This window comes from Tubulanus polymorphus, chromosome 1 (genome assembly GCF_964204645.1).
Source record: "Tubulanus polymorphus chromosome 1, tnTubPoly1.2, whole genome shotgun sequence".
NCBI lineage: Eukaryota > Metazoa > Nemertea > Palaeonemertea > Tubulaniformes > Tubulanidae > Tubulanus > Tubulanus polymorphus.
The window spans coordinates 18,617,835-18,632,719 of record NC_134025.1 but is presented as its reverse complement, the minus strand read 5'-3'; the positions used below and the strand labels follow the sequence as shown (position 1 = coordinate 18,632,719).

The window sequence follows — 14,885 nt, the reverse complement described above, 5'->3', positions numbered from 1 at the left end:
CCAAAACCACAACTAACCATGATAAATCATCATATGCAATTTTCATACAAATTTCTTGGTTCAAGGGGACACATGATAGGATTTTTTAATCACTTGGAGCACGGATCCGCTTTGAATTTATTATATCTAACTTTAAAACAAACTTTTCCCTTATATTTCCATCTTGACATAAGTTATCTATTTTATGATCTTTTGAAAAAAGTAAGATTTCTTCTCATTGGAATTCAATCCAATCCAGTTTTCCTTCTTTATTTTTCTCCAGTCCATCAAAGATTTTAGATGGAAAATACTCAAAGAAGGAAGCTATGATCCCTTTCAATTTAATATAAGATTATAAATTTCCTTTTCTGCTTCAACCTTTCATTCATGCTGGTAAAATCAGTAGGCCTACTTCAACCAATTTAAAGGGTTTAGTAAATAGGCATTTGGTCACTGGCTTGAAAGATTGCAAATTTCTTTAAAAATTGCTGCAGTTATTAGTTAATTTTTCATAAGGTAAGCAGTCAATTGCAGTGAAATTCACTTTCTAGCCTGATTTTCTTGTATAAAGTGCTTACTTAGGTCTGAAATAAGTGCTTACAGTGCTCATAGGCTATTTTCCTATAGCCTTCCAACTATGAACCCGTTTTGGCCTTCAGTCAAAGTTAGTCGAGACTCTGCTGTTTTACTAAATGACCTGATGGCTAAAATGATTAATGAAAACACTGACTTACGACTCACGACCCTGTCCTTCCAATATGAAGTTGGGTCTAACGTAGCGAATACTCGGGTATCCGAGGAGTCGGCTAGCAAGTAAGTGTGCCGAACGGTCTCCTCATTCACCGGGTGACTAAGTGTCAACTAAGTTGAGTAGCAAGAAGTCTCAGTCATTAGCCATCAGTAATAATCCCTGAGACTCGCTCACCTGGGGACGTCAGTCACGATCACCAATGGATCTCTACAGTGTATTTTTCCATGAAGACGGCCGTCCTCCTATGCCTGGCAATGGCTGCAAGATTCTTGGTCCTGGAAGGAAGTATATCATGGTTCCCACAGAACAGGGAAATTGGGAAAAAATTGGGAATTTTGAAATGATAATTTCCAGTTTGGAAATATTTGGGAATTTGAAAAATATTCCTCAAAACAGGGAAATATTTGGGAAATTCATTTACATTTCACGTACTACATTTGCCAAGGGCAACTTTCTTCGGTGATTTCTCTTGAAAATCACCTTTATCAACCAGTCTCCACTTAAATGTTAACTGTAGTATGACGATATAAGTTCATTTCCATTTGGGAAAATTAATAAATCACCCATGAAATACTTGGGAATTTTGAATTCATATAACTGTGGGAACCATGATATATTCTTCGACCCTGGTGATAGATTTGTCTTGTTGAGGCTCGGTGTGTCTGGCTAAGAACCAACAGCCCTCGTGTGTGGCTCAAGAATGGCGTATCCAAGCACTGACTCAGAATGACTAAGTATCTTCCAGTTTGGTATTGTGTCTGGTCTGAGCACTCAAGCGTTACTTGCAGGTCATGGAGCCTAACCTTGACGGATAGCCTTTTCCTGCCTTAGTGACAGGTCAAGGCAGACATTTGTCGAGAGTCAATCTCGTGCTGGATTGTAGATGAGATAGAGGAATCTCTTTCTTCTTTTCCAGACATGCCTGGGGAGAGGGTTTTTCCCACCAAGTTTGGTCATGTGGACATCTTGCGTAGCTTTCATGGAAGTTGCTTTGGAGTAGGTGTGTCGGGCAGCCTTTTGTGTCCTTCAACCTTTACTTCGTTTTACCTTAAGGACTAGTCTCAGCTGACCAACTGGGATTGTTGTCCGCAGTTCGCTCTGTGTTTATGGCCCAGGTTATATGGCTTGTTTTTGTTTGTTCGTAGGCCTGAGCTTGTTCTTCCGCCTAATCCAGACGTATTTGTAATGAGTTCGGGTGGCTGAGGATGGTTGTCTATTCACACCGCTCTTTTCCTCTAAAATCACGAAAATTACTTACCAGTTTTCAGCCGCTAAAGTGCAGCATTTTTCACTCGTTGTGAACAACAATTCATTAGCAGAACGTCCTTACTCGTGCTATTATGTGGTCATATACCATGGCTGAGTTTGTTGAAAGAAAGAGTGAATTCATTTCTGAAAGAAAAAAATTGAAGGAATTCTGTTAAATAATCATTATTTCCCTGCCTTATGTCATATCGGGATATCACTTGACTCAAGTCACTGTCGGAGACTGAGCGACAAAGGACCAACAACTGGACAACGCTTTAATGTCAAACTGTTTAATGACCGGCCGAGCGGTAGCGAAAACGATAACGAGTTAACTACAAAAAATAGAACAACAGCTAAATACATATTCAATAAATAAGAATTTCAGAAGTAGGCAAAATTTGAGGTAGTACATTGCATACAACTTACAGCTCTTCATCCGGCTAGATTCACATGGTCTAAACTCAAATGGCAAATGCCCAGAAAACTAAATGTTATGAGATTATATAGAGAGGTAACTACTATAGGGACAATACCCATACACAGAAACAGTTACAAACCGGAAAAAATCTGAAATATAAGTAGCCAGGAATACGCTGTGCATGAAGCGCGAACCTGAAACTTGACCATAGTATGAGTTAGTATATAACAGTAGACAACACTCACCGTCATTGTCAGTATGGCAGTACGGTCAAAGTACGTTTTTCTCTTTAAATCAGCAAAATACTATTTTTCACCAAAAAATCTCAAGATATTTAAAAACTACGATTTGGTATTCATGAATACGATAATTTATTTTTATTCCAGCCACATTTATAATGTGGTTATGATATGCCAACGTCACAGGATGTTCTACGGCTGCAGTACTTAACTCTTGCTCGTGAAATACACCCAGATAGGAATAATTCTCTGGACTCGACTTCTAAATTCCAAAAATTGAATGCAGCGTATATTCAATTGCGAGAAATATTGTACACCAGTCATATTTCATCACCGTCAAGCAGTGACAAACGTCAAAGATCCTTCCGCGAGGAAGATAACATTGGTATTCCAAACAAAAGTATAAACATAAATGAGAAATCACAGTCACTCGTTATTGATCTTTCGCATTGCAAGGACAAAATTAAGCTATTTCACTCGGAATTTAGATCGCAGTATGGAAACCCTGTCGATAGAGGGGATCATGGCGTACATTTCAGCGGTGTGTATGTAGACACTCAAAAAATTGCATTGGGAACGGTACACATTACCTTGTATAAGGGATCAACTAAAAAATCTCCGAAACTACACATTCAGGGTTCCTCCTACTTAGTTTGGCTAAGCCAGGCCTTACCTCAGTTGTTGGAGATAATCTTCAAGAAAGTTCCATCGCAATCTGCGTTATCCGTGAGTTCTTCAAAGCAGAATGACAAATAATCCTGCTGCTCCGGGCCGGACACGAACAGCATGATCCAATGTTCGTTATGCGAAGGTTTGACTCATAACAAATGCACCAGCCTGTCGAAAAACTTACAGTAGCGCCGGCCAGTGAGGCTAGTTTGGGGTACGCCTGCGCATCGAACAAGACAGAAGCACAAATCCAAACTGAGCCACAACCTTCGAATACTCGTAACGCTAGTTGTCAAACCGATATGACAGTAATTTACGGTGAAGACATAATGAATATGTTTAACTCGATACAACAATCAACGGTAAACATATTGCAGCAGGTAAATCAATGCTCACAGTCTTCTCAAATAAAACAGCTACAACAAAAACTTGAAGACTGCACAAAACGCGTAGACCACATCAACGAACTAGTGGTCGCAGTGAGTGAAACGGCTAAGACGACTGAACATTTAAAGAAAATCGCGGACCTGAGTGTTAACCGTACACGTGATATCTTACAGAAAGTCTGTAACACAGAAACTAGACTCGATAACCTGCAAGATATAGCCTCGAAATCGCTTGAGGCCATCCAAACGTTTCAGTCACAAGGAACCGACCTTGATGACAAATACTCAACGATATCATCGACGTCGTCACTAGGATTATACGGGGACAACGAAGAATCTAGATTGAAGCCAGCCGGAAAAACCGTCCATAAGCTAACGCGCCGCAAAAGAGATAAGTACCGCGAGGTTCACAACAATACGTATTACAATCAGTTAGAGCGCCCCTTGTACAGTGAGAGGCGCCATGGATTGGAAAATAGATGTGACAAGTATCCGCCGGAAATATCTAGAGAGAGCAACCGTGATATCCGTGACAACAAAAATCCGCCAGAACGCGTGGGTCGCCAAAGTAATAACGTGTTTATCATCGGAGACTCGAACATCCGATATATCGACACTAACCGCTTTGTGAACGATCAATGCCAGGTTGAAAACTTTACGGCGTATACAATTAAAGAAGCAGGCCAAGTTGTGGATAGAATTAGAAGCAAAAACCCTGCATGCATCGTTTTACATGTTGGTACTAATGATATTCGAAACCTACATTGTGCCAATACCTGTGTAGATCGCTTTGTCAGCCTTGTGAACAAAATTAAGTTCTACTTCCCAGATACACGATTGGTTGTTTCTCAGATACCGCCTAGATTCGACCATCCAAGTCTTGGTGACCAGTCTTCAACCTTTAACTATACGCTCGAATCGCTCGCAGCTGCAGATAGAAATGCTTACGTTATCCGTCACGACAACCTGAATGACCGACGTCGATACTACAGAGACGACCTCCACATTAACAACAAGAACGGTATAAGGCAATTTGCGAACAATCTAGCCACTGGTGTAAGACGGGCTCTAAAATTATTTACCCGTCCAAGAATACATAATTAATTTAATAACCAGCTGAAATTTGTCTATAACACTCCTCCGGTTAGGAAGAAGTCTCCTGCCTGAACGGAATAATAATGCCCTTACTTAATATGTGTGCATGGAATATACATGGTCTCTCTAGCCAGTGCATGGATAAATTAAACGATGTATGTTTCCAAAACCTAGTAAAACCACATGATATTGTAAAATTCTACAGAATTTATCAACCACTTTAAGTCGCTGAACGCTGCCAAAATTTGTCACGAAAACGTTGTCGAAGACAGCTTATCTGGAGCCGACAATGTTTTTACAGAATTAGACTACCGGATTACTGAAGAAGAAATATCCAGTGCTCTGTCTAAACTTAAAAACAGTACATCCTCAGGTCTTGATGGAATAACTAACGAGCTACTTAAATATGGCAAAGACTACATAATCAAACCACTTGCCAAATTGTTCAATTTCGTCTACTCAAAGGGTATATTCCCGACATCTTGGTCTGAAGGTCTTATTGTACCTCTGCTGAAAAAAGGCGACAGAACGCTGCCAGATAATTATAGAGGAATCACACTGGGTAGCTGTTTGGGTAAAGCTTTTTGTCAGGTCCTCAATAATAGACTTACTAATTACCTTATCAATAAAAACCTTATAACCCCCAATCAGATTGGTTTTATGCCAAAAAGTAGAACTACAGATCACAAGTTAACTTTAAAAAAACTCATAGATTCCAAATTGTCCACCTTGGGTAAATTGTATTGTTGCTTCATAGATCTCAGGAAGGCATTTGACTCTTTATGGCATCAAGGTCTCATTCATAAACTAAGAAAATCTGAAATTGGAAGTCACTTCAATGAAATAATTAAAAGTATGTATGAAAACATGACATGCCGTCTAAAACTAGGACCATTTTCTGCATCTGATAAATTTGAGTTTTGCATTGGAGTACAGCAGGGGAATGTGTTGAGCCCCATGCTTTTTAACCTTTATGTGAATGATATTGTATCGATTTTTGATGAAGAATGGGATCCAACCACCATTGGGGAATTACTTGTAAATTGTTTGTTGTACGCTGACGATTTGGTACTCGTGTCTAATTCGGAAAGGGGTCTCCAGAAATGTCTCGATAAATTGTCAAAATACTGTGAAACATGGAAATTAGAAATTAACACTGAAAAGAGCAAATGCATGATTTTCAACAAGAAAGGACAAATACCGATTCATTCTAAAGTTTACCTGGGCAATCAAGAAGTTGATATTGTAAAAGAGTATAAATATCTTGGTTTGATGTTTTGTTCAACAGGTAGTTTCCTAAGAGCTAGAGAGGAACTATTCAAGTCAGCGAGTAGGGCTATGTTCGCAGTACAGAGGTTAATAGGTAGCCAAAATTGCCCCCCTGATATATCGCTCCAATTATTTGACACTCTAGTAACCCCTATACTCCTATATGGATGCGAAATATGGTTACCTAAGAGAAACTTAGCAAAACGAATCCATAAGAATATGGACAAAAAAGTTAGCCATTGAAACAGGAAGGTATACCAGTACACCAAAAGAACAAAGACTTTGCACAAGTTGCAATGTAATAGAAGATGAGCTACATTTTCTACTTGAATGTACAAAGTTACAGGAGCTCAAGAAAGACCTTTTGATGGAATTTAAAGAATATTATCCCCTTCATGAAAATGAGGTCAATTCGGAAAAATTCAAAATTATTATGTGTTCCCCTAAACTAACCAAAGCGCTCGGAAAATTCATCGCGTTGGGCTTTGAACAACGTATGTAAATAATCGATCGCTGTTATTGTTATTTCCTTTTTTATCTAATGTTTATTCTTTTTCAATTGCGTTTTTAGTATGATTTCCTATAAATTTTTTATGTTACCCTTTTCTCATCTTTATTGTAAAAAAACCTGACTTGTATTTTATATTACTCAAAGGACAATAAAGATATATTGAATTGAATTGAATTGTGGACCTCTGTGTCCTACTTGCACAATGTGATGACGCTAAGGTGTATGATGAGACAATAACACGGTGCCTACGATTCGTGATGAAACATAAACACATCAAGGTTCCTATGATTTGCTCAGTTTTGGGTACGTTGTCACTAGAGTGGTAACTACAAGGCGAGTAGGCTGCCACTTCTTTCGGATGAACAGCTTTCACTCGGTCTTACAGGCGTCGAATTCTTTGATTCGTTATTAGATTCATTTGAAACTACTGTTAATTTTGAACAGTTGAACATCCTTACTGTTCAGTGGGAATAGATTGAGGCCTAGGTATTTGCAAGTAGAATTCATTTGAATGTCTTCAATCGAACTGATATTATCTTGTTGCTAACCCATCCACATAGAAAGATTCTCTCTAGTTTTCATTTCTTATAACAATTCCTGCAAATCGACAGTTCCTGATTAGGGAAGTTTGTTTTCCAAATGAGGATTACATGAACTTACTGAATTCAGAAATATCTAGCAGTGCTAAATTTTGATGACTTAATTTGATTGATTAAAAAATCAAGTTGGGAAGGAAATCATACAAAAATTAGATAATTGCAACCTTAACGGCAGAGAAAACGATTTAAATCTCTGACATTAACTGTCTATTCCAAAAACAGTGATTGCAACCACAAGTCATTTATCGAGGAAGCACTTCATACCATTAGCCCTTTCAGGAACATCCTCCCCGGCAGGGATTCGAACCTGATGGCATCAAGATTGCCACAGTACGAAACCCTGCCACACCATACCGAGTGCACAGCTACACGTGCAGCTTAGATGATGTCATTATCAGCCAATCAGATATCCCATTTTATTTTAGGCCGGGTTTTCCCATTTATAGTTCTTCCTTGAAATGTACCTCACCCGGTCTAGTGTGCCAGGGGTTTGTGCCGTGGCTGAGTGTAGTGACGCCATCAGGTTCAAATCCCTGCCTAGGGAGGATGTTTTAGGAACTACACATGTTTTCATTTGTAAAAATTCAGTGGTACTCACAATGCGTATGGTTTGTAAAATTGTCCGCCTCACAGTCATTTCAATCAATAAAATGCATGCCACCAAAGTTGCAAGAAAGCCATTTGAAGTGAGATATATTTTGCTTTATCTTGTTTTGTCAACTACACGTCGATTCTAACCAGCTTTTACTGAAATTCTCTTATTCCAGGATGCTAGAGTTCCAGATATATCTGGAACTCTGGATTTTTAGAGTTGTTTCAAAATCTGGATTTGTCTTCATGATTGTATTATGACGATTTTGAACAAAGAACTTTTTCTTTAGGTTACAATGATATGAAATCTGAACTGAAAGACTATTTATCCAAATTTGCTGAGAATGGAAAGGTAGGGTCATTCTTTTAATTCATTATTCTTAAACCATGTGAATTTATTGCAGACCTGCCGACTTTACGATTTTCCTTTTCCTGTAATCATTACCGATTGGCAGTACAAATTATGGTGTTACGAGTGGGTGTTCAAAAATGCGATTTTAGTCTTATTTTCATTACATGATTCTCATGAAATTTGTGTAGCATGATTCTGCTACATTTATAGCAGAAATTATTTTCCAAATATAAAAGAATTTTAAAAAAAGGTTTGTGAACACATTCTTCCACTGCCTACCAGTTGCATCGGTTCTTGACTCTAAATAGTGTGACTGTTTTAATGGCGGCTACTGACCGGGATCGGGATGATTTAATTGATTTAACAACATTTCATCCAAAGTGATGAAAAACCTAACAACAAATAACAAAGCGGTTACAAAGAAAAGGAAGAGTTACCCAAAATCGAGTAAAATTGATCGGTTTTTCTACTCCAATGTCATATATTATAACTACATGTTTGTTACTGAAAAATTTCAAATATTTTGATAACTAAGAAATTTTTCTGATTAAGTCAGACAAAGGGTTGGCAGGTCTGTTGTGTTGTGATTGTATTATTTGTGTTCGGTCAAGAATGATGGATTTCATTTCTTGCGCAGGTTATGATCATTATTTTGAAAATGGTAAAATATGTTTATGCACGTACACATTTGACATAGATACTCATTTAAGCAATTGCCTTATGCTTTATGTGCATACCATCTGTAATGTGATTTATCAAGCCCATTCATAATTCTTGATATATTTGCATGCTTATCCTGCTTTAAATATACATTTGTTGATGTGGACATTTTAAAGTATACATAGTTTTTACTCAAATGGATCCTTGACCATTATAAGCCCAAGACTTCACTGAAAAAATGAAGCTGAAAAGACAAACTTCATTATTTCCATGAGCTTTTTGCATTCAGATCTGTTCCCACCCTTAAGACTTGGCTGGGCCTAGACCTGTAGCACTTAAGTGTATCCCATTGGTTATGACCACAGTGCATCAAATGGTTGCTATCATAACACATCTGGATCCCTGTGGTTTCTATCATTCAGCCTTACTAGTAATTAAGGTCAAGGGATTACTGCATCCAAGAGTGAATAATATCCCATCAACTGGTCATTCATTAAAGGATATGGCAAACCAATTTTTTATCAGCTCTTGAGGAACGAGAGAGCTACTATGAGTTTGTCGGCATCGTGTCGTGTATGTTTACCGTGAACCAAAGCACACCATTTTTACAGTCATTGAATTAACGAAAGATCCGATTAATGGGGTTAAATACGCTACAAAAATAGATCTGGCAACTTTGTATTCAAGATTACTTCACATTGTATTGGGTTGATAAGTGATAGAAGTTGATAGTACTGAGTAGTTAATACTATCATGATTGTATTAGGATTTTGAACGAACAACTTTTTCTTAAGGGTACAATTATATGAAATCTAAACTGAAAGACTATCCAAGTTTGCTGAGACAATAGTATTAAGAAGATTTTTGAATGATATTCTCAGAGTGAATAAATATGCAGATGACTACATCACTTGGCGCGAAAGGGCACCTTGCACCAAGGGGGTCAGTACCGTAGCGGTCTTAAATTCTTTGTTTTGGGATGGGAAAGTCAGTGGGAGTCTTTAAACTTGAAAAGTTGGAAGACTAAGTCCTTGAAAGCCTTTAATTTTACAGGTAGACCGAAATTATTGCCGAGTTGTATGGCAGTGTGTCGTGCTTTTATTCATTTACTGCAGATGTATTGCGTAGCAACAGTCGGCATCTCAGATTCCTCATTAATGGTTCCCTATGCATCGCAACAACCAATCAGCTACGTGCACCTGCAACGGAGTCCATTGGATAGACTGTTTAGTAACACATTTTCCTTGCCAAAGTTGTATTCTAAATCTATAATGTATGAAAATAGAAATATTAATTTGAAAATATTTTTCATTCTAAAATTGATTTTTACTGCACCAGTGCTTATTTTGGTGAATAAAACGTGTGTACGATTATTCGGATGAATTTTACGCAATACTTATCTTATTTGCATAAAGAAAACACTGAACAGGTGAACTAGTATTGTTTTAGGATAGGCCTACAACTAATCGTCATGGCATGACACGGCTTATCCGCAGCGATCCCGTCTCTACATGGGCATTGTGTGGGGAGTACGAGCATTATGGACGCCTTTTGTCATAACGCTCTGATTCCCGGCTGAGGCTGCAGCAGTGGCAGTCTTCAGACCTGATGTCGCGATAGAATCGGTCTTACTCGACTGCAAAATTATCAGTATAGAATCTGGCGCAGTGTTGCAGCTCTGTCTGTCGTTGGATTCGCAACATGCCGATGTAGCTGCTATGGTTAATTCTTCAAACCGCGAGCGAATCTACTTGACTATTACAATTTGCATCCCTATTGCTTACTGATAATTTGAACTTTGCCTAATCATCTCATCTCGGCACTTCATAAGGCTGTGGTAGAATCTTTTGGCCAATGGGCAATTATTATTTAGAATGAAATAAACTTAATCGATTTTCACTTAAGTAGTTATTGGTCCAATTATTATTAATCATCATTAAAAAGTCTTAGAAAGTGATAGACATTGGTCCTATAACCGGCCATATTTCACTCTAAAGCAAAACAAATCGATGTGTTCCTGCCTACCACTGTCCGAGGCATCAAGTCTCACCGTAGTGCCGAGGGCAGTTGTTAAAGCAAACAGATCCGCATAATTTAAAGAGTAGTAAGAGGAATGAACAATGTAATATGTTTTCATCGATATTATAAAAAAACTGTACCTCGAGAGCACATGACCTTTGGTCGTCTGGTATTACATGAAAAGACAAGCCACAACAGACAATCAACATTATCGCCACATAGCCTATACCATCTTAAATATTTTAAAATTACACCGTTACAATGTAAATCTTTCTGTTAAACTTTGAATACTGAATCATCTTCTAATGCATCATGAAGGTATAAGCCCTGGGGGCCTTTGTTAATTAATCCTTGCTTGAATATTTAGTTTCGTTTGGGGAGAAATAATTTCATGTTGCACATAGATTTGATCTGGTTAATATTGTGCATCTATCAACTCTTCAGAGTCTGTGGATGTATTATTTTACAATCGTTATCTGGAACTATCTCAATGATTCGTTTGCCGTTATTTTCCCTTTAGCCGTCTAGATATAACCTTTCAAATTGGGTTTGACACTGTAATGTAAAAAAAACTGACATAGGCATTCGGAGAAATATTCACTCTTGAATGAAAAACTTGAATTTTCATTGCTAATTTGGGTAAAGTCTGGAAAAGTTTTGCTCTATTCACTCTTGGCTTAGTAACAAGCAACTGGGACCAGTTAGCCAGCGTTGGTTAGTGTGTGTTTGTGTTTTTAGTGTGTGTCCGTATAATTCGAATGGATAGATACTTGCCCACATCAGACTGGCAGTCTGTTTACTCTGTTAGCTTTGAACCATTGAAGTAATTTATCAAGTTCTGTATGAAGGATGATTTCTAAGTTACAGGGATCCTTATCACTAACAAAAAAATTACTATCGTCTGCAAACAAAAAAGATTCTATGTAGACATTCACGTGATGATGGGGAATTATCGTATCTAACAGCTTGGTAGCTAGCATTTAGTTTTTAGACCAGAATGGGGAATGCCTCAGACACCTGTTGTGTGACCTTGTTCGAAATGACTGGAGTGTTTGTCAACAATATAGGCCAGAGCTGTGGTCAAAGAGGGAATTTGATGAGAGCCAAATTGTCTTATCACGTTTTTCTCAAGAAAATTGGATATTCCCCTATTTTCGGAAGAATACTTTCCCTTGTAGGTAATGTTCCTGGATTTTGGTTACAGCAAATGTCATGTTCATTTTATCGTGATCTGAATTTGATTCATGTTCAGCATCATTCATGCCTAGATGACTAATCAAAGCAGACACCACTCTGGATCAAGAACATCGGAATCAGCTTTCAATAATAGCTGGTCGATATTCTCAGTATTAGCACCCGACTGTAAAATTACAGTGCCATTTGGATACTTGAAATTTCTCATATTTGAGTTTAATACTTCTTAAATTCTATCGTTTGCTTCGTTTTAAGGTGCTTGACCCATTTCACAGCTGTTGTCATTCGAGGGTCTCGTTCTTTGTTGATTAGTTCCTCATCTGACCTACGTGTCAGGTTCCTTGCATTGAGTCGAGGTCAATCACATTCGGTATGGTCAGATTTGTAACATTGGAAGCAATGTTTACGCTTTTTGTAGTGTGGACATCCATCAGATTGGGGATCACTAGTCAATCTGTTACTCAGGCATGTTTGACAGCAGTTAGAACATTATATATGCGAACCAGGAAATTTCCAATTATCGTGAAAGTTGGGATAGCATCATTCATATTGTAGAGTAGATATATTATTCATGTATCGAGTACTGGTAGAAATATTGGTGTCATAAACCACTCCTTCCTCTATGGACTCACTTACATAGTTTCCGAATGTAACCGCACTTACCAAAGATCGCCACTGTGTGGGTGAGTTCGAATAATAAATCCCTAAATGACACACTGACAACGAAATAGTATTTGAACTATGGATATGAACAATATATATCTTCAGTGAAGCATGCACAAATATAACAATTATTTGCAGAATTTAGAAATTAAATGAAATTAGAAACCTAAAAAATCAATTAAGATTAAGATCGAACTTAAAGTAAAGTCTAAATTGAAAAATCAGATTTACAGTTAAAAGTTCAACACATACGGTGCGCACGCAATTGTCGGATAAAAAGTAAACGGTCCTCACGAACGATACGATTGAATTCGTCGTCTCCAATGCACGATAAAAAAGTTATTAACTACGGCAGAGTTTCCGGGCTCCACGCCCACGAATAACCAGTCAGTTAACAGTCCAAAGGGAAATCAAAGTTGATTCTGCGTCAAGTCTCGGCGATGTTGAATCTCAGTGACGTTTTGCATTCAGTTGAATTTCGAAGTGATGTTTTGCATTCCGTTGAATCTTGATGTGAAGTTGCTCCTCCAAGCGAAATTGAGGATTCACCAGTTCTCGGACTGATAACTGCGTTACTTATTAAAATCTTTAACTTTGCATGACTACGCAATGCAAAAATATTTAACTCTAATGTTAGTTAAGAGAGCGTAAAAAAGGTATTCTTAACTTTTAATTGCCATAACTATGAATTAAAATAAAGTTAAATACAGCTGCGCAAACCTGTTCTTATCAGCTAACTCGATCCAGTCATAGATAATAAATATCATCCATTATTCCTCTAATTGCTGTAGAGAGCTGGATAGACTAGTTGAACCTAGTTGAAAATATTTTCAGTAAATTTTACTTGAATAATATAATAATTCCTGTTGGTTGAGGACCTTCCTCTCTGAAATCTTGCTAACAACTCCCTGACTCCTGACGCACCCAGTACCATTCTAATGTGTCACTCAATTCTATATATTGAAAATGGAAATTTAAGAAATATAATACCTAGGAACCCCTTGAAGCATTATCCATTTTCAAATTTCTGGGGAGCTGAATTTTGCTTCGTTGAAATTTACATGAGGTTTTCATGTAAGCTTGGGGCTTATATTATTTGTCCTTCGAGAACAAATCGATTTTTGTGTTCAAAACTTATGTATTTAGTTGATCCTACTGGACCCATGTTCCTTTATTGAACATACTTAAGGGACAAGTTCCAAGGAATATAAATTAAGGAGGGAAGTTGCAATTACTTGAATCTTCAAACTATTCTTTCCAAAAAATGAATTAGCTTGAAATAAGTTTTTAGGACAACGGTATGTAGGAAACGTCCTATTGTTATCGTGAAATCCGTCACGTCAAACGATAACGTCAGTTTAACGCCACGTACGCGTCTGGAACTTTCACAGTCGCTTAAATATGAAACATAGAAGGTTGAATTCATATATGGTGAATTTTTGTGATTTGGTTAATTAAATATTGCCGAAATAAAGAATTGAAACTCTAAAGTAGCGCCACCCCTGTCTAGAGGTAAAACTGAATTAGTCCGCGCTTAAGATAGTGCCACGCATACATTTTTGAAATAGCACTTTACATGCCTATTCCATAATTGAGTTGTTTATTTCCGTATTGTTGTTTATTGCCCGAAATTTCCGTATTTTCTTGGTGTGTGTGTCAGCGGATTAATTGAATGTTTACGCATTGGTGATATGGACTCGGCGAGTACATGTGCTACATCGATTCAACATAAGCTGCTGTTGAATTGATACTCGTACGTTGAGCAACGCTGAAAACTATCTTACTATTACTAGTAAAATGATTTATCGTCATTAATTCTTTTGGACTTTCGCGTCAGCGATCCGTTTTTAGAGCCCGATTATGTGTATCTAGTTTGCCACACAGTGATGAGAGCGCGCGTCAATATCGCCTTATATACGCGGCGATCACTGTGTATGTATCAGTAATAGATAATGCGCGTTACAGACCGGGTCGTGCGTAGGCTACAATCCACATGCTCGTTACATCAAAAAGGTCTTGAATTAGCAGAAGAAATATTATTCACGATAACTTTTACTATAAAAAATTCCTTTTGTGAAACCATTAAAACCTTTAAGCCGTAACTTAATTTCGTCAGTAACTAGTTTTAATTTCGACTGTAGCCATATTAGTTTCACGTTCGGATATTTTCACAAATATCCCATCCGATTATATAAGCTTTAACCACCAACGATTAGGTAACTTCTCGTCAGTAACCGGCCTA

At 37.7% G+C, this 14,885-nt stretch overlaps 1 protein-coding gene across 1 annotated transcript in view; it reads left to right on the top strand.

Moving 5' to 3' along the window:
• The window catches only part of LOC141908246 (uncharacterized), a 158,309-nt gene that overhangs the window by 61,182 nt on the left and 82,242 nt on the right, over positions 1–14,885 (top strand). Inside the window, exon 9 of the mRNA XM_074798233.1 lies at positions 8,046–8,107. Within this exon, the coding sequence (XP_074654334.1) occupies positions 8,046–8,107 (62 nt within the window). The remainder of the gene's footprint in view (positions 1–8,045; positions 8,108–14,885) is intronic.